The sequence below is a fragment of the Notamacropus eugenii genome, chromosome 1 (genome assembly GCF_028372415.1).
Source record: "Notamacropus eugenii isolate mMacEug1 chromosome 1, mMacEug1.pri_v2, whole genome shotgun sequence".
Lineage (NCBI taxonomy): Eukaryota > Metazoa > Chordata > Mammalia > Diprotodontia > Macropodidae > Notamacropus > Notamacropus eugenii.
The window spans coordinates 621,942,481-621,962,962 of record NC_092872.1 but is presented as its reverse complement, the minus strand read 5'-3'; the positions used below and the strand labels follow the sequence as shown (position 1 = coordinate 621,962,962).

The 20,482-nt window shown below is 40.9% G+C and overlaps 1 protein-coding gene across 9 annotated transcripts in view; it reads left to right on the top strand.

Moving 5' to 3' along the window:
- Positions 1-14,352, top strand: part of TACC1 (transforming acidic coiled-coil containing protein 1) — a 169,131-nt gene extending 154,779 nt beyond the window's left edge. For all 9 annotated transcript variants that reach the window (XM_072635138.1, XM_072635141.1, XM_072635137.1 and 6 more), the window contains 6 exons: positions 1,206-1,282; positions 4,210-4,253; positions 5,375-5,535; positions 6,622-6,728; positions 7,408-7,528; positions 8,862-14,352. In XM_072635138.1, the coding sequence (XP_072491239.1) occupies positions 1,206-1,282; positions 4,210-4,253; positions 5,375-5,535; positions 6,622-6,728; positions 7,408-7,528; positions 8,862-8,933 (582 nt within the window). In that variant the 3' untranslated portion in view covers positions 8,934-14,352. The remainder of the gene's footprint in view (positions 1-1,205; positions 1,283-4,209; positions 4,254-5,374; positions 5,536-6,621; positions 6,729-7,407; positions 7,529-8,861) is intronic.
- The last annotated feature ends 6,130 nt before the right edge of the window (positions 14,353-20,482 follow it).

Here is a 20,482-nt window from a genome sequence, read left to right as displayed (position 1 = left end):
GGGTCATAGAGTCAGGCACTACTGAAACAACTCAACAGAAACAAGAAACTTCAGCTGCAGGCTATGCTGAAAACTACCAAGGATGATTGTTGTTCTTTGTTCTGGAAGAGGACCAAAGTGATACCACTCTTTTAGAGTCAAAGTGACAGTGTGTCTGACTGTGACTGATCACACCAGTATAAGTTTGGAAGGCTCTACCACAGGTCGGGCACAAATAGTTCATATAAACTACCAAGGCAACGTATGAGTGGATGACCAGTTACCACCAAACCCAAGGAAAGTTGCTTTAGATTCCAGACTGACTTTTGAGAACCTCCAAGGTATTATGAAACCATTTGGCTTTCCTGCTCCCCATCACCCTAAAAACCCACTCTGTTATTTTTTGGGTTTGCTGCACAAGACCCATCTTGGTCCCATCTATTCATTGCTCATGAAAGGGCAGAAAGGATTTATGGTCCTGGCTGCTATCCTGGATTCTTGGCAACAGTGGACACGTGTCTGGTTTATAATTAACTTGCAGGATCACAGACCAGAGGGCGGGACCATTCCATGCCCTGATATAGGTTGAGACAGTGCATCCTCTGCATCCCTAAAAGCCCCTTTGCACCTAGGAGGACAGCTAGTGCAGACATGGACACTGCTGTACAGACACCTTCCTGCAGAAAAGACAGGCCTGACTGAATCGAAACAGATGGCACTCACATCTGGTCACACAAATAGCTCACTTAGACTTTTGTTCTGATAAGGGTTTTCTTGATGCTGACTCTGGATGCCTGCTGCTTTCATTCCCCTAGTGGTAGAATATCCCTTGATGCTTCCATCCAATTTACTGCCATTATTCCTACTTGCCCCTGTCCCAGCTTAAGATCATTATCCCTGTAGCATCAGTTCCAGGACTTTCTCTGGGTACTTCTTCATGCTGGTGCTTCTGGTTGGTGGTCGTATGGTCCTAGCAGACAGAGAGTAATTAACTAGTTCTGATGTAGATGCTTCTATAGATCCCCACATGTTCTGTTAATAACCATAAAATTAATATTATTTTTCAGACAGCACTACCAAGGTAAGGCTTTTACAGAGACTCAGAAGGGGTTTGATTTCTCTATCTCCATTTATGTTTGCACTTTTTAATCTGAAAAGCCCAAACTTGTATCACTAAGATGTATCAGAAGAGTTTAATCCAGGTTTTGTTTCTCTTTATGCCCTAGATAATTACTAAAGAAATTGAAGCAAATGAATGGAAGAAAAAGTATGAAGAGACCCGACAAGAAGTCTTGGAAATGAGGTTAGAGTTTCCACACAATTCTCAGGGAAGATAGCACTTTTGAACCTGTTTGTAATCCCCAGGTTAACAGATTAATTAAAGTTTGCAAACAAGACCTAGTGTTTTGAAAGGAGGCAGATTTAGGTTAGTTTGTAAAGAAAAGCTTCTAACAGTTAGAACTGTCCCAAAGTAGAATGGGATGGGATGTGTTCTCCTTTGCTGGAGGTTTTCAGGCAAGGGCTGGCTAACCATTTTGCAGGTGTATTGAAGTAGAGATTCTTTTTTGGGATGAGTTAGACTACCTGTCACTGAATGAGGTTTCTTCCAACTTGGAAATTCTCAAATCTGTGATTTCTGAACGTTGAACTTGGCTGTTTTCATGTTGACATAGTGGAGTGCTAAGTCAGAAAGTCATCCTGATTTTAAACCCAGCTTCAGACACTGACACGTCTGGTCACATGAGTACATCAGGTTACATTGTAGACACACTTAGATTTTGTTCTAATGTGGGCTGCTCAATTCTGACTCTGGATCCTGTGCATTCCATTACTGAGGAGTAATGTCACTTATCTTCTGTCTGCCTTAGTTTCCTCATCTATAAAATGGGGATGATATAGCAACTACCTCCCAGGGTTGTCATGAGCATCAAATGAGGTAATGTGTGTAAAGCCTTTTGCAAACCCTGAGGAGTTCTGTGAATGCTGCCTGTAGTTCTGGGTGCTGTGCTGGATTTGTCTGAATATCTGCCACCCCTCTAAAATGAGATTTCTTTGAAAAGAAAAAAAGAAATAAAGGATCAGAAACAGAGCTGGAAAAGACCTCAGAGGCCATATGATCCCAACTTTCTCACTTTACAAACGTGTGGAAGGTAAGTGGTTTGCCCAAAGGCATAAGGACACCCCATGTCCCATTGAAGCCAGAGCTGGTATTCTTTTCACCATGCCACATAGACAACCATGCACTAAAAACTAGGGCCATGGTTAACCTGTGCTCAAGGCTTTTGCAAGCTGGCTGGGCAGAGCTGATCATGCTTTCAACCAAAGAGAATCCTCCTTGGAAGGAGCTTAAGTTGGAGCCTGGCCCAGCCATTCACCAGCTGTTGAGGATTTACTGCCTGTCTCTGGGCCTCAGGATCCTTATCTCCAAAATGAAAGTTTGGGCTCCAATGTATTTGTGGTCTCTCAGAGGTCTAACAGTTGGTGATTATGCAGTCAAGGGCCATTTCATGATTTGTGTTACGTCAGAGCTCTGTACAAACAGAATGGCCTTACCACTTACAAATATATGCAAAAGATATTCAGACTAATGGAAAACCACTCTGATAAGACCTTTTTATGGTTTTATGTTTGTGCTTCTAGGGAGAGAGGCAGCATAAATAATTCAAATCCAAAAGAATTTTTTAAAATGTATTTTAGCTTCAGATCCCTTCACCACCAACCAGAGTTTAACCACTGGTGCTAAGAAAGGGCAAAACTAGTTGATTTCTGTTATCTTCTTGCCCTCTGGAAAAGTTGCAGTGAAAAGTGAAATGGCAAATCCAACAAATGTTTAAGTGCCCACTGTGTTCCCATTACTGTGCTAAGCATCAGGAATACAATTAATAATAAAAACAAACACAATCCTTGCTCTCTAGGAGCTCACAATCTAACGAGGAGAGACTACTCACCAAAAGAGGTAGGAAAACTTTGAGGACTGGGGTGAGAGCCTGAGGGTATTCATTGTGGAGGCACCTGGGAGAATAGTGGGTTCAAATTGAATAAATAATGAAGTGGCTTTTTAGGCTAGTAGCAACAGAGAGGAGAAAGTCAACATGGGGGGGGGTGGGGATGACGACCACTTTAGAGTTAAACTAGGTTCAAATCCTAGCTTAGAAGCCTACTACCGTGAGACTTCGGGCAAGTTGCTTTCCTCATCTGTAAAATGATGGGCCTGGAACACATAATCTTTAAAAGTCTCTTCTAGGTAGTATTTGAAAAACAAGCATTCACCAAAAGTCTTTACACGCTGATTAGTGGTTACATAAAGATCATTGAGCATTGGGCAGGATAAGAAACATGCACAGGTAATGTTGCACAGTGGTAAGCATAGGATCACTGCCTAGAGCTGGAAGGGATCTCCAAACACCTAGTGCAACCTTCATTCTACAGATGAGGAAATGAGCCCCAGGGAGGTCACATATCTTGCTCTAAGCTACTCTGGTTATAAACATCAGATGTGAGATTTGAATCCAGGTCCTTGGAATGAGCTTTCTGAGCAGGGCTCTTGTCAAGTCAGAATTAGGAGCAGGGCAAAAGACAAGGGGAATCAGAAAGCTAATGTCTCAAGGCGCAGAACTGGGAGCAGGAGAAGCATATTGAGACTATAGCAAGAGATCCAACAAGGAGCAAAACATGGATAAGTGAAAAATTCTGTGTTATTCTGAAATTTTAACAAAAGGCTGCCTATACAGTGATGGCATAAACCTGAAATAACTTTGTATCTTACTGGGTTCATTCTAGTGACTTAGTTGAAACTCAGTATCTGTGCAGATTAGTACATCAGATCACAAAACATCTCTGTTTACTGTGTGCCTTGCCCTGTGTTAAATATTGGAGGGGATTCAAAGAAAGACAAAAACAGACTGCTGTCAAGGGGCTCACAATTGGATGGATGAGGCAGCATGCACACTATATAGTTAAGCTCTGTACAGGGTAGATGGAAGATAATCTCAGAAGGCATTCACCTTAAGGATGCATGATAAAGGCTTATTGAAAAAGGTGAGATTTTAACTAAAACTTTGAAGGAGGCAAAGGGCATTGGTAAAGAGGGAGGAGAGCATTCCAGGCAGGGGAGAAAGCCAGTGAAAATGGCAAATGGAGTTTTTGTGGGCAAGAAATGATGTACATAATGTGCAAACACAAAACTCACCTGATAGATTTGTTTTCTTTCTTTCTTTTTTTTTTTTTTAGGAAAATTGTGGCTGAATATGAAAAGACAATTGCCCAAATGATTGGTAAGAGGGAAGTTGCCTCCCACATATGATCCATTAGCCCACTGGAGTGAATTTTAGATCAAAATGCTGAGCAGGGCAGAAACTATTTAACTCCACAGTGACCTGTCACTAAATATTCCCTCGGTCATATATTTTCTCTTTTTTACAATATTTTTTTTTCCTCCAATTACGTTAAAACAATTTTTAACATTTGTTGTTGTGGGGTTTTTTTATATTTTTGAGTTCCAAATTCTATCCCTCCCTCTCCCTGAGACAGGATGTAGTTTGATGTAGTTTATACATGTGTAATTGTGTAAAACATTTTCATATTAGTCATTTTGTACAAGAAGACTTGAAGAAGGAAAGAAAAATTGTATGTTTTACTCTGTATTCAGACAATGTTAGTTCTTTCTCTGGTAACAGACAGTATTTTTTAAAAGCCTGTCCACTTCCCTAACTCGCTAATGCCCTCCAAAGGGACAATAAATAGCATTGTACTTTTATCCTCTTTCAGCCCTTATTGTTGTAAGAGATCTCAGAGAAAGCAAAGCAGGGACTTTTGAAAAGAAAACTTGGTGGTTCCCATCCTGGCAGTCTTTCAGTATTTGCCAATCTACCATGTGGAATAGAAATTAGTGTTGTTCTAAGGCAGCAATTCACAAAATGTAGTGTAGGGACCCCTGAGACCCTTCAGGAGGTATTGAGAAGTCAACATAATTTTCATCATAATTCTCAGACATTTGACTTCTAATATGATAAATATTCCTATAGAGACCATATGTAAGCAAGCTTTTTTCAAGGAGTGGCAATCCTCAATTATTTTTAAGAGTATAAAGTGGTCTTGAAAGAAAAAGTTTGAGAAGCTGTGTTCTAAGAGAACAGATAAAAGAGTGGTGGGGTGAAAGTCACAGAGGCAAACGGTCAGCTTGGTGTCAGGAAAAGCAATTAGAACTGCCCCCAAGAAGAACAGGCGCCTCCAAAGGTAGGGAGGTCTTAGAGGTCTTCGTCTCTTTTAACACTCAAGATTCTACAGTTCTGTGAAGTTGTGTGCCAAAAAGCCCCTTCGATATTATCAGATTTATAGACTGATTTGAAGCAAGAGGTTACACCAACATCCTTACTCTGTTGCCTTATGTTTACAGAGGATGAGCAGAGGACGAACATGTCATCTCAGAAGAGCCTCCAGCAGCTGACCATGGAGAAGGAGCAGGCCTTGGCAGACCTGAACTCTGTGGAGAGATCTCTGTCTGATCTATTTCGGAGATATGAGAACCTCAAGGGAGTCCTTGAAGGGTTTAAGAAGGTGTTGAGTCTTTTTCTTTCTGCTTTCTTGTCACTCCTGGGAGGTTATCTGGTTATTCATTCCTTGGTGTTGTCTTCACCTTCAATTTATGCCAACCTCTTAAATGGAGTGCCCACTTGGTGCTTTGAATTGCCTTTTATAATCTTTTAATTCTCTTTTCTTGTTCTTTCTGTCATTGTTCATGGGCCACACTGTTGTGGCCAAGTCCACAGCTGTGAATACAGCCTATAACATTAAGACATGCTTGGTGCTCTTTGAGGTGTGTCCATCCAACATCACTAATCGTAGCAAGAGCTCATCTAACCTGGAGACTAGTAGATGAAACAGCAGTTCCCATATTTTCTGAGCATTAGGAATACTGTTGAAGTACAGTGACCAACTACAGTTCCAGAGAACTCATGATGAAACATACTGCCTACCTCTTGATGGAGGAGAGGGGGTAGACTCAGTGTCATTCAGGTGTCATTTTTTTTTTTTTGGACTTGGCCAATGAAGGAATTTGTTTTGCATCAGTGACTATGTATTCATAACAATACGTTTTTATAACGGGTTTCTGCCAGCTTGCCACAACTGGCATTCTGCTGGTGTAGCCTTGGCTTTCAAGGTCCCAAAGTCATTGCTATACCTCAGGTAAGTTCTGGGAGAGTACTTGAGTGGAAGATACATTGTATAATATTTAGGAGGAATAAAATTTGATTGCTTTACTCTGTAGATTATAAATTAAGAAGTGCTGATTAATTTAGTGGAATTTTTTTCTAGTCCTTATCCAGGAGTGTGTGCTGTAACAAAACATGCTTTTTTTTAACAGCAAACTTTTCACCAGTAGTAAACTGTGTGCTTTAAGAGAGACCCTGTCTAATAAATCTCATTTTGTGATGAGACTTTGAATAAGTATCTTGAAAACACAGGCCACTCAAATATTTTTTGTTTTAATTGTACTTAATTCATAAAGTTTAATTGAATGAATGAAAAAGCACTTGTGAAATACTTACTTTGTACCATCTTGAAGAAGAGCCCATTATGGGTGTATGTAGTCTAGGAGAAGCAGTAACATTCTTTGGATTTCAAATTCCTGCCTTGGAACAGAATGAAGAGGCTTTGAAAAAATGTGCTCAAGACTACTTAACTAGAGTCAAACAAGAGGAGCAGCGATATCAGGCCCTGAAACTCCATGCTGAAGAAAAACTAGACAAGTAAGAGTCCATCAGCATGACTTTCCTGGTGTGGAATGTTGTGGGAAAGGTGGAGAGGAGCAAGAATGTTTTGCAGCTGAGAGTATTTAAATTGAGAATTCTTTTCCCCCATCAACATAACTGTTGTCCTGGGTATAATCTTCCCTATTGAACTTGGTAAATATCTTCTTTTCATAAAGTCTCCTGATGTCTGGAAGGAGTGTGGCTGGGCATGACTAAGCCTTCTCGCTGTTCTCCCCATGCCTGTTGCTTTATGCAGAATCAGCATTACTTGGAAGAAGTTGTACATTAATTGATTTTTTTTTTAATAGATCAGTTTCCCCGTGGTTCAGATTATCATTTCAGGGGCACTTCCTTCCTGTGTGATTGATTTTGGATTGGCCACAGCTTTTAACCCTAAGTTTTAAGTCCTCAGGGAAAACGGGAAAGACATACTAAAGGAGGTTGCATTTGAATTGGACTTTATAGAATGGGTAGGAATTTACCAAGCAGAGGTTCTTCAGAATGAGTTTTGGTGTTTCCTGTCTATCTTTATAGGCATGTGGTAGGATGCCAGCTCTTCTAGGAAGGGTATGCGTCCTGTGGGGGCTGACAACTAATGCCGTGACACTTGAACTGTCCCCTGTGCCTAATCCCTGTGTATTCTTTTTCCCCTTTCCGTTCAATTTTCGCACCATAGAGCCAATGAAGAGATCGCTCAGGTCCGGACCAAAGCCAAAGCTGAGAGTGCAGCTCTCCATGCTGGCCTCAGGAAGGAGCAGATGAAGGTGGAGTCTCTAGAAAGAGCCCTTCAGCAGAAGGTAAAGGTCTTTCATTTGGATTATTAGGGAACAGAGAGACTGGGAGGAGTTTCCTCCACAGTGGTTTCTATCAGTCCTCTAGCAATTCAGCCTAGGGAGAGGCTAGACCAGGAGTTGTTAAGTTCGTTTGTGGTGAAGTCTGACCAGCCTGTTATTGGAATTATATTTTTAAATACATAAAATACATGGTATTATAAAGGAAATATGGTTATCAAAATGCTTTCTTGAAATTAAGAATCCCTGCTCTAGAAGAAAGAGGTCAGTTATAATGTTAAGATATTCTTTCCCTTAGCCACCTTGTTTCAGTTATGTACTACTTCAGGAATCTGAGATTTCTTCATATGTGTTTCCCCTCTACCAATGTAGATCACAGTCTTTCCCCTTCCCTTACCCCCAAGCCATAATAAATAGTTTTCATGAGTTTCCGTACAAACAGAAGAAAATGAAGTGGTTGGTGGTCATTGTGGTAGTGATGAGCTCCTCTTGAGCCTACTTGAGCTGGTCCTTGGGTGATGGATGATCCATCATTATCCCATTCTTGGAACTTTACCTGTTTGGATGGCCAAAGCTTATACTCCCCTGGCATGGTCTTTAAGGCCCTGGAGTCATCTTCACATCAGAACATGTCACTGCAGGAAGATATCAGTGGAATTGGTTAAGATTAAGCTTTGGGAGAAAATTGAAGAGGCCATGCCTATTTTCTCTAAATAATTCATTTATCAATTTTGTCAATTCCATGATATCAGCTTTCTAGCACCACCTAGCCATCCTAACAACTACTGCAGCTGCCATCTCCCCCCTGAATTAACTCAGAAAAATGAAACGGAACTTTAGGTGTTCAGTAGTATAAATAAACCTGTATCTCTTGCTGTGCCCAGTGTTGGAGGGCATTATGAAATTTAGATTCAATTTTTTCCCTGTTCTCATGGAATGTATGGGGGATAATGATTGCTGTAATTCATTTCACATGGAAAGTACATTAGAGAGATACAGAGTAAGGTGCTTTATTAGACTTGAGTGGGAAGGTTATTGCCAGCAGGAGGGGAATCAGAACAGGCTTCATTGTGGAGGTAGCTGTAAGGAATGTGTAGTGATTCACTGTGGGGGGGGTGACATTTGGGTTTAGGGTTTCCTCCTTGCTCCCCTCTGTGTGGTCCTGGCCATATTCTCATTCATATGTGAATAATCCATGGTGGGATGTGCTCAGTCCCTGACATAGGAGAGTGGGGTCTAGTCAGCTAGAGTTCCATGATTCTGAATACAATCAGTAGTTGCTGGGAATGCAGAAAGAGCCCAAAGGTCATACTCTGACACCCACCTTCTTTTTTTTCAGAACCAAGAAATTGAAGAACTGACAAAGATCTGTGACGAGCTGATTGCAAAGCTGGGAAAGACTGGCTGTTAGTCCAGCATCTCCTCCCTCAGCTGCTTCTTTGTGACTCCCAAGTATTTTTGCCTTATCCAGGAATAATCTCCCTGTAGCAAAGAAGGGCACACGCTTACTGCTCCCTATTCCGCTTTGCTGCAGACACAACAGCTGCCCTACCCCTGCCCCTCTAAAAAAAAAAAAAAAAGACAGGACAACCCTCAAAGGTCTGAGTCCCTTTCTTGAGTCCTTTTTCATTTGTCGGTAGTCAGGCTCAGCAAACCAGGAGGCTGCGGCTAGGTTTGGCCTTCCAGTTTGTGGATTGCTGTGGTCTCTGTTTCCTGAGGTCAAGACCTCTGTGCAGCCTCAAATCGTAATTTTTGAGTTACCTTCTGATTAATTCTTTTCTCTTTTTAAGGTGACATAACTTTGTTCTTTTGAAGTTGGTTTTTATTTGAGGTGGGCATCTAACTTGCTGTTAGTCAGGAGAGGTTCAGTTTGGGGTCGGTGCCCAGGTACACTTGATTGTTCTGAAGGATTCAGAGCTGCTCCCTTTTCTGGGAAACCCGAAGAATCAGGTTGTGGATCTAGGAGATGTCCTGGGAGGGGCCGCAGGAGGGACAAGTTCTGAGCAGCTTCTCACGCTTCTGTTTTCTTCTGAAGTTGATTCCTTTGGAATGAGATGTTCTGTTAAGGAAGGAAGCCTTTGGTGGTTTCTACTACCATTCTCCTTTATTGTACATCAGTGATTTGCCAGGAGTGAGGACAAGCATTTACTCCTTCCACTGTAACTGTACTAGTTTGAGTTGGTGCCAGCTTTTCTGAATAGATACACACAGTGCAGACTGGTGGCTCTTTTCTGGATATGAAAATAAGATTAATTTTTTTTAATTTAAAGAAATCAATAACCTTTTCACTTGAACTGTGCAAATAACACCCTCTTAGAGAAGATTTAGATAATCTAGAAAAAACTACAGGCTCTCCCCACCCCCTCCCAACCACCATCTTGGGGGGAGGGTATAGAAGGAGAAATTAGGAGGACCGTTCTAATTATTTAAATATTTTAGAATTGATATAACATTCTTCTCTAGAATCCAGTAAAAGATTTTAGCATTAGAAGGACCAGAATTGAAGAATAATTTGAAGGACCAAGAATATGTTTTGCTTTATTTGATGCACTTGGTTCAAAAAGACTTCCATTACCAGGATTTTTAACAGCAACCTTTTGTTAAAACCAGGGAAGTTTAAAAAAATTATATATAAAGTGCTCTGAGACTCAGCACCCTTTGTATTACTGTTAGAAGAAAAAAAAAACACTGCTACTTTAAAAACTCTAGGGGAAAAAAATCTGTATTAACGGAATCTTTTTGTTGCCTTTTATGTAGACAGCAGGATCAGTACACATTCATCTCTGGCTGCCCAGTGGGAGTGTTCAGTCCCTCCTAAGCCACATCCATGCAGCTCTGTCATCACTTGTTTTCACTTGAGCCTGTTACCTACAAGGACTTCATAGTGATATGTGCAGTATTTTGAGTATGTGGTCATTGTCATACTGTAATTTTAATGCTGTTGCATGATCCAACTTTTGCAGTGAACAGTGGAGGCCCCCCATAAATCCAAATTGCATATCTCCTTATCTCTACCTTTCACATGAGTTCCATACTCTTTAGTCCCAACTCAGTATTTCTTTGAACGCTGAGAATCCTATTCTATTTAAATGCAACTCCCCTAGTTGGTGTTTAGGTTGTCTTTTGAAAGCCTTTAGTATATAAACACTTTGGGCAGTAACAAGGAAAAATTTAAAGGAAAAAAATCAGCATCACTCAATTTAGGACAATCAATTTAGGCTTTTGAAAGCAAATACTGTGGCTTAAGGGGATTTTTGCTGCACGTTGCAGATACTGAATGGAAAAGTTAACAGGCAGTGGAATGACGCATTGGTCTCTTCTTCAAGCTATGATTCTAAACCCTATGTGGAAATAATGCAGACATTTAGGAAAAGGGAAAGTTTACAGAACCTTTCTGCTGCTAGCCAACATAGCTAAGTGTCCGTGTCTGTCTGCTCTCAGTCTGCCCTACCCATGAAGTGCACATAGCAGTTTCAGCTGAGTCGTGTAGTCACAGACTCAGTAGCCAAAGAGCACCAGTGCTATGTGTTAGATGGATGACAATCCCCTGCTGGCCCACCAGTTAGCTGCCAGCTCTGGTTGCCATTGTATATAGACCCTAGCAAAAGGAGGTGCAGTGTGGGAAATGTGAAGGGCCCCTTTTCCTTAAAGACTAAAGTTTCAACTGTTGACTAATACTTACCAATGCCCCAATAGCAGTGAAAGTTAGCACTTGGTAGGACAATCCCATAAGCACCCTAGGCCTCTGCCCAATCATGAAGTAGCCTGGGCAAAGTGAAGCACATTGAGCGTGGGTGCATAAAGCACCCTCATGCACTCCCTCGGCATAGCTGAGCGCTAAGGGAACTATATTCTTGTAAGTATTTGAAATGTCCAGTTGAAAAAAGTAAGTGCTAGGACCCCTCTACTCTGCCACCTCAGAGACACTTCTGTAGTAGATTTTGGGGTATTTTGAATAATGCTTGGGAGGTAGGACCAGGACTCTTTGTTCTTTGGTTCTCAAGAAATATATGGTTGATTTTGCCAAAGTGTAGCTATTTTTGTCTAAAATTATTTTTGTTGGAGCATCTGATGCCTCATGGTAGGAATTAGCCTTTTTTTCCCCCTTGGGGTCGAGGTTGGACAGTAGCTGTCAGTAATGGTGAACTTTGTAGAGTTTTGCTTTATTTGGAGAAATGCCTTGAAATCTGGCTGCATGACTGACCCAAACCTCTTGTTCTGCACAATTGGCCTGAAATTTGTAGAGATACAATTCTAGCTCTCTTTAACCCTGGCTCAAATTAGGAAGTACAGAAACACATGACAGTGAAAAATGATGAGGGTTTTGGAAGTGTTCCAGAGTGTTACAGAATCCAATTTTATTTTTGGGTAAAGGCTCAGGTTGAATTTTCCCTTAATTCAACCTTGTCTCCTTCCCATCTAATCCATCCTCCCTTTGTCATTCATCCCCCACATTGACGTTTAGAAACTATATATTCCCAGTTCTAATGATCTGAGTTCATCCACAAGTTCAGAGTGATTCACAAAGGTATGCTGGGCTGAATGGTTTCCTTAAAGATAGTGCCATGCTTTCCCATTTGCTTTTCTATACAAAGTGTTCCAAAAGTCTTAGTATTATTTTAAACTTTAATAGCTGTGAAATTACATTTAAATATTTTTATAGCTATTAACATTTAAGCTTTGATGCGTACTGGAGTTTAAAATGGCACTTAGATTTTGGGACACATACTATAATAAAATATTTTAAAATCCCTTAGCAGCATCTAAGCCCAAATCTTCAGTTTTGATGAGTAATCCTCTTAATCAGAATGGTTGGCCTTTGGAATCTTGTAGGGGTGTAAAGGAGACGCAGAGAAGCCCAGTGCATGTTTTTGGTAGTCACTATTTTCTAAATTCATTTCTATTCTGTTTTTGCTATGGTTCATAGGACCCACAAAGTCCTTAAAATAACTGCAGGTTGCAGTGACCTCTGGTTTCACATGTTTCATAAACCAGTTCTCGTCCGGAGTCCAAGGTCTTGCCCAGGATTGTGCCATATGTTTAAGTATTTCACCTCCTTTTCCCCCTTTTTGTTTTGTTTTAAAAGAATGAAATTTTAAACTTTTTTGAAGAACCTCTTACCTTCACAGTATTAAGAAAGTTCTCGTGGACTTTCTCAAACTGACAGCATTAAAATTTTGTGTGTGTTTTGTGGATCGAACATTGTTCACCTCAGGTAATTACAGGGAGGAGTTTAGAAGGCCTGTGCTGTGGATCCATTGACATGCACAATAAGGTCTGAAGCTTGATTGTATAAAATATGGCAACATATTTTACCATTCCCTTTGAATACAAGTAAATAATCACAATTACGGGACTCCACATGTGTGGAAAGAGAAGTAAACTAGATTTTGCCAGTTGAACCTCTAGGAGCGTTTCTAGTATGAAAGAGATGAAGAAATGCAGTGAGGATCCCCTCTTCTCTAGATCAGTGTTTTGTCAAATGTGGTTTGTCCCCAGATCTTTGAACCAATCTAGCAGATCCTCGCATCCACTGCTGAGGCCAACTAATAATCACATACCCAGGAGAATCTGAACCAACAGGAAAACCACTCTAAAGTCATGTGGCCTATTCTGATGAGTCTGCAGTCTCTGCACTGACTGAATGGATACAGGCAGGTTTGCTGGGCATGCTGGTCCGTCAGTGCAGTGCTGGGCTTTTTGTTTTAGTTTTTGGTGAAACTCCTCCCTTGATCTACTTTGTTGAGACTTCTAAAGGGTTCACTTTGAGAAATACTGTTCTAGAGTTGGCAAAGCACTTTTTAGGGGCAGCATTCTTCCCAAGTGGGTGAGCTCACTCTCTTCCAGTAACCGTGTCTTAACAATTGCTTATTCATAGGTTGTCATCCAGAGGCAGTTCCTTCTTTTTTGTTTTGCCTTATCAGCCTGCAGTTAGACTTGAACAAGCAAGATTTCTACAGAATGGTTTACTAGCCATAATATGTTTATAATGGCTACAAGTTAAGGTGTTTATATGGTTAATCTCATGGATGCTAAGTGCACGTTTTTACAAGTGTGGCATTCTATAATCTAAATACAAATGGAGGTCAGGCATGCAGCCAAGCCATCCTTATATTTTGAGTTGTTCTTTACTTTTAGAGCTATTAAGGACTATATTGCCCTCTGCCTAAAGTGGCGTCTAGAATCCAATCTGAAGTTCTCTGGCAGTCGAATCCTGAGATCAGTTTGACGAACATATATTAAGTCTGTGTTAGTGCTGGGGAAGACCCAAAGTTTGGATAGGTCCTGCCTTCATGGAGCACCCAGTGTAATAATTGTAATCTTCTGTATTTACTTGATAACTCAAATGGTCTTGTAGTCATGAGAACTGGAACTCCAAGCCAACACCCAAGTCTTAACTCAATTGAACCTGGAGTCTTCTCTTCCTTGTGCTAGAATCCAGATGCCCCTTTTAATTGTCAAAGGTGCCAGTGTATCCTCAGTGTTGCTGTCAGCGCGAGTACATTGCCAGTAGATCTCCATATGTAGTAACATGTGCCAATAAGAGACCATCCCAATTGCACACCTGCTTCTGCTGTGCCCCTGTGATTGCCATACAGTGAGTGATTGATTACCCTCCCATAGGGAGGAGTGAAAGCTGCTTGACTCCTACCAGGATTGCATTATATATGTAATGATCATCTGCATAAATTTTATATGTACAATAATTTCCCTTTTTATATGTCAGGTAAATATTTGTAAGAGTTATACTTACACAAATGAAATTATAATAAGTACTAATATATTTTTTTCATGTTTCATTGCCTGAATAAAAACTGTTTATCACTGTTGAGTTGTTTCTTTGCTTACAAACTCTTTTATCTCGGAACATGACAATAGTGATCCTCGTTTGTTTTTTAATTAGCTCTATATTCCAGGCCCAGTTGGAACATCAAAAGTCACATTTCTGTAAAGCTTTGACTTAAGACACACTTTCCTCCTAAACACCCAGAAAGGTAGTTTAGATAATACTTGCCAAATTAAAAGACTAAAATTCACACCTTTAAAGAGACTTATCCAGGGTCATGTGACTTAAATAGCCTTGGACATAGAAGACCTCTGTGGTCAGAGCCTAACAGAGACAAATTCACCTTGGGGAGTGTGTTGACTTCTATTAGAGGTGGGTCTTAAAGCCAGCACTTTTAATTAAAGGTTCAGTGTTGAGACAGAAGGTAGGGGCTAACCTTTCCCTTACTGAAGAGATCTGCAACACAGATACATAGTAATTCACTTCTCAGATACTGAATGAGGTCATCACAGACAGGGCATGATGATGGGGATGTTTTTCAGAAATCCACCAAGTCCAGACTCCTTGTGGACAAGACTTTCCAGTGCCCTGAGATGACCAGGAAGCTTCCTCACCACAAAACAGGACCCAGTCAAGGTGCAGGGATATCCTTGTATCTTCCTGCTGGCAGGAGGGGGAATTTGCCTAATCCGTGTTACGGAGGAAACACTGCTGGATCCTGGTCTTTCCATAACTTCAGTGAGTCTGCTGTTTCTCATTTGTAAACAAAACTTCACTGAATCTCTGAGCCTCCTTTCAGTTCCATTATTCTATAAAGAGGCCTTTACCTAACCCTAGCCCCATGGCAGTCCTTTCCCTGACAGATCACCTTCCATTTACATTTATCTCTTTTGTATGTTCTTATTTTCAAGTTTTCCTCCATTGGACTCCTCGAGGGCAAGCGTGTTCCCTTCACTTAACAGTGTTGTCCTAGGTAGTAAGCTCTTGCTGGCTTACTGAGTGAGCTTCCCACAGGCTTTGGGTCTCTAAGGTAATGTTCTTTCCCTTCTATCACTCTGCTTCTCATGAAAAGAAGAGTTATTTCTCATAATCAGTTTGGAGAATTCTACATTTTGTTGGGAAAGTGCTTTTTAAAAAATGGTCTATCCTTTTTTAAAAAGGCAGCATGCTGCTATTTGATTATACTGGTTGAAGACACTGGCATTTTTCAAGTCTGAAGAAGGACTTTCGCTCCCACCTTCCAATGAAGAACATGGCTTAAACTAGTACTTAGGGAAATACTCCAAATGGATGAGTGTTCAGAAATTCCATCATTAACTCTCTGGAAAAGACCATTCTCTTCTGACTACTCTCACCCTCTTCAAAGTTCTGTGCAGGAGGACAAACTAGGAACATGAGACATAAGGCTAGTACAGGGTGAAATGTAATCCATGCAAAGAGATCCAGGCAATGTGTCATGAGAAATCTGAGAAGGGAAGAGGGCCCCAGCAGAAAGTAAAGAAGGATGTTGATGTGGCAAAAGCAGGTGTCTTTCTAGGTTTAGAGATGGCACAAAGCAGAGAAAGGAGAGGACAAGCGATTGTAGGAGGAGGAATAATCTGGAGTGAATGTGGAGCAATTAGCCTGGACCCACATTGGGAAGGAAGTGGAGTGTTGAAGAAGAAATTTTGATCTGGGAAAACAGGTTCAGAGTTTAAATACTAAACAACAGGCATGTGTTAAAAAACCTACTGTGCTTACTGACACGAGATGTGAAGCAAACCAGTGTTTAGGAACTTATATGGGGTGGAGAGGGATAGATAACAGGGGTGTGTGTATGTGTGTGTGTGTGTCAATACATGTATGTATGTATATATTAAAGCTGCTAAATGAAAAATGAGAACTCCACAGGATTTGCCAGCAGAATAGTTCATCCATCTCTAAGAAGGCAGCGTTTAATTCCATCAAAAGCAAAGTACAAGCAAAGCTTAGAGAGAAGCAGGATTTCCTGGCTCAGTGAGAAAGCAGATGAGATTCAGTTTTATGCTGATAGTAACAATCCAAAGCGCTTTTATGATTCTGTGAAAGCTATTTATGGACCAAAAACCTATGCATCACAACTGCTCAGTGCTGATGGAGCCACATTGATTAGTGATAAGGACATGATCCTAGACAGATGGGCTGAACACTTCCATAGTATTTTCAACAGACCATTATCAATCAGTGCTGAGGCCATTGACCATTTACCTCAGGTTGAAGTCAATCCCTCCTTAGCTGAACTTCCAACTGAAGAAGAGGTTTTGAGGGTCATTAGGCTCCTTTCATGTGGCAAAGCACCTGGTGCTGATTCTATTCCAGCTGAGATTTACAAGGTAGGGGGACCATTGCTCATACAAAAGCTGACTGAAATTTTCCAGGTTATATGGGAAGAGGAGGTAATCCCCCCAGGAGTTCAAGGATGCCTTCACTGGCCATCTCTATAAGGGTAAAGGGAATAGATTGTCCTGCGACAATCACAGGGGGAATCTCTCTCTTAGTCATTGCTGGCAAAGTTCTTGCTAGAATCCTTCTTAATAGGCTGATCCTTCACCTGGAAGATGGTCATCTACCTGACAGCCAATGATGCTGCATCCCACACAGCAGGAATAGAAGAGAACACATACACAAAATTGTTCAAGGCATAGCCTGGGCAGGCTTAGGAACAAGCGATTGCCCCAAGCCATTTCAGGAGTCAACTTTTACTTAGAAATTGACATCTCCAAGATAAGGAGAGGCAAACATACATTTACTGGGAGAGCACACAGATATACAATGTATAACTTTTACAACCCCTACAATCTTTAACTTTTACAACCCATTGCTCTGTCATCATGATATAGAATTTTTTACTATTTACTTAGAGGATTTTCTGCCCAGCTGGGTTCCCAAGGACTATGCTTGACCTCACAGTCATATCCCTGCTGATGCAGGAGACATATACCTCATATACAACTTTTGCTGCTTATGAGGCTTGTAAAATCAAGCTGCAGTAGGCTGGAGTCCCACAAGTGTGGCTTCAGAAAGGGCCACATGGTGTTTGCTGCCCGACAACTCCAGGAGAAACTCCAGGAGCAGAACCGAGGTCTGTATACAATGTCTGCAGATCTGACCAAGGCCTTTGACGCTGTTAGTCTTGAGGGCTTATGGGAAATTATGTCAAAATTTGGTTGCCCAGAGAAGTTCATCAATATTGTACATCAATTTCATGATGGCATGCTTGCCCGGGTTCTGGATAATGGACAATGCTCTTGTGCCTTCCCAGTCACCAATCGAGTGAAACAGGGTGTGTACTTGCTCTCATTAATGATGTTTTCAGCCATGTTGACAAATGATTTCAATGAGGATGAAAATGGCATCAAGGTCAACTACCGTACTGATGGTAAGTTCTTCAGTTTGAAAAGGCTACAAGCCAAAACCAAAGTGGAGGGAGTGTTGGTGCATGATTTTCTGTTTGCAGATGATTGTGCACTCAGTGCAGCCTCTGAAGCTGAGATACAACAAAGTATGGATGGATTCTCTGCTGCCTGTGCTAATTTTGGCCTAATAACACCAAAAAACCACAGATGCTCCATCAGCCACCACCGCACCATCCATATGTGGAATCATCGGGTACAACAAATGGAGAAGTTTTGAATGCTGTGGATAAGTTCACTTACCTTGGTAGTGTACTTCCCAGGGATGTACACATTGACAGTGAGGTTGATGCATACATTGCCAGAGCTAGCTCCGTGTTTGGGAGGCTATGAAGAAAAGTTTGGGAGAGAAGAGGTATTAGACTGGCTACCAAACTGAAGGTCTACAGAGCCATGGTGTTGACCTCATTGCTGTATGCCTGTGAAACATGAACAATCTACCAGCACCATGCCAAGAAACTGAATCACTTCCATTTGAACTGTCTTAGGAAGATTCTGAGAATCACCTGGCAGGATAAGGTAGCAGACACTGAGGTCCTTGCTCCAACTAAACTGCCAAATATTCAAACTATGCTTCAGAGAGTACAACTCTGATGGGCTGGCCACGTTGTTCAACTGCAAAATGTGTGCTTGCCAAAAAGACTATTTTGTGGAGAACTCACATGGGGCAGGGATCACATGGTGGTCAGAAGCAATACAAGAATACTCTCAAGGTTTTTCTCAAGAACTTTGGATTTGATTGTGTGACATAGGAGACACTGGCACAGGATGGCTCAGCATGGCATGCACACATCAGAAAAGGTGCTATGCTCTATGAGCAAAGCAGAATTGAAACAGTGCAAGGGAAACGTAGGATGTGCAAATTTGGAGTAACCACCCCAAATGTTCACATGGACTATCTGTGCCCAATGTGTGATAGAGCATTTCAAGCTCATATTGGTCTGATCAGTCACAGCTGTACACGCTGAAACTTCACTTTATTAAGGTGATGTCATTTTGGTCCTCTTTGAGAACAAAGGACAACAACCATACACATACATATACATATATACGTGTGTATATATATATATGATATATGTATATATGTGTGTGTATATATATGTGTGTATATATATATGCACATATATATATATATATCATGCTTCTCTTGATTCTTGTATTTGAAAGTCACATTTTCTATTCAGCTCTGGTCTTTTCATCAAGAATGTTTGAAAGTCCTCTATTTCACTGAATGACCATTTTTTTCCCCTGAAGTATTATACTCAGTTTTGCTGGGTAGGTGATTCTTGGTTTTAATCCTAGTTCCTTTGACTTCTGGAATACCATATTCCAAGTCTTCAGATCCCTTAATGTAGAAGCTGCTAGATCTTGTGTTATCCTGATTGTATTTCCACAGTACTCGAATTGTTTCTTTCTAGCTGCTTGCAATATTTTCTCCTTGATCTGGGAACTCTGGAATTTGGCTACAATATTCCTAGGAGTTTTTCTTTTTGGATCTCTTTCAGGAGGTGATTGGTAGATTCTCTCAGTATTTATTTTACCCTCTGGTTTTAGAATATCAGGGCAGTTTTCCTTGATAATTTATTGAAAGATGATGTCTAGGCTCTTTTTATGATCATGGCTTTCAGGTAGTCCAATAATTTTTAAATTATCTCTCCTGGATCCATTTTCCAAGTCAGTTGTTTTTCCAGTGAGATATTTCACATTGTCTTCTATTTGTTTATTCTTTTGATTTTGTTTTATAATTTCTTGATTTCTCATAAAGTCATTAGTTCCATTTACTCCATTCTAATTTTTAAAGAATTATTTTCTTCAGTGACCTTTTGGACCTCCTTTTCCACTTGACCCTTTATGCTTTTTAAGGCATTCTTCTCCCCTGGCTTTTTGGACCTCTTTTACCATTTGGGTTACTCTAATTTTAAAGGTGTTATTTTCTCCAGCACTTTCTGAGTCTCCTTTAGCAAGCTGTTGACTCAATTTTCATGATTTTCTTGCATCACTCTCATTTCTCTTCCCAATTTTTGTTCTACTTCTCTTACTTGATTTTCAAAATCCTTTTTGAGCTCTTCCATGGCCTGAGACCAATTCATATTTTTCTTGGAGGCTTTAGATGAAGGAGCTTTGATTTTGTTGTCTTCTCGTTGGTTGTATGTTTTGATCTTCCTTGCCACAAGGAGGTAAGTTAAATACCTTTTCACCAAGAAAGTAAGATTCTATAGTCTGATTTTCCCCCTTGTTTGTGCATTTTCCCAGCTAATTATTTAACTTTTGAGCTCTTTGTTAAGTGGAGGGTGTACTGCCCCAAGCTTCAGCAGTTTGGGGCAGCTGTTATCAGCAATATTTATAGGGACCTTCATATTTTCAGTTCTTCCAAAATGGTATGATCAAAAGAGAGCTATTTGCTCTTCTCATGGCCTGTGGTCTGGTCTGTGAGCAAACACAAGCACTCTTTTTTTCCTTGGAACTGTGAGGAGGATTCCTTCTTCACTGCCACCACAAGCTCCACCACTCCAGTAATCCTTTTCGCACCAGGACCACCACCCAGGAGAGTGACCCAGAATAGCTGCTCGATTTTCCCACTGTCTGTAGGCCAAGAGCTCCAGAAGTAGCTGCCACTGCAGCAGTGACTGCCACAGCCCTGGAGCTGGGGGTGGGGTTGGAGCTAGACCATGATCCTTCCTCTCTGACCTTTCCCACTGACCTTTGAAGCTGTCTTTAGCGTTTGTGGGTTGAAAAGTTTGG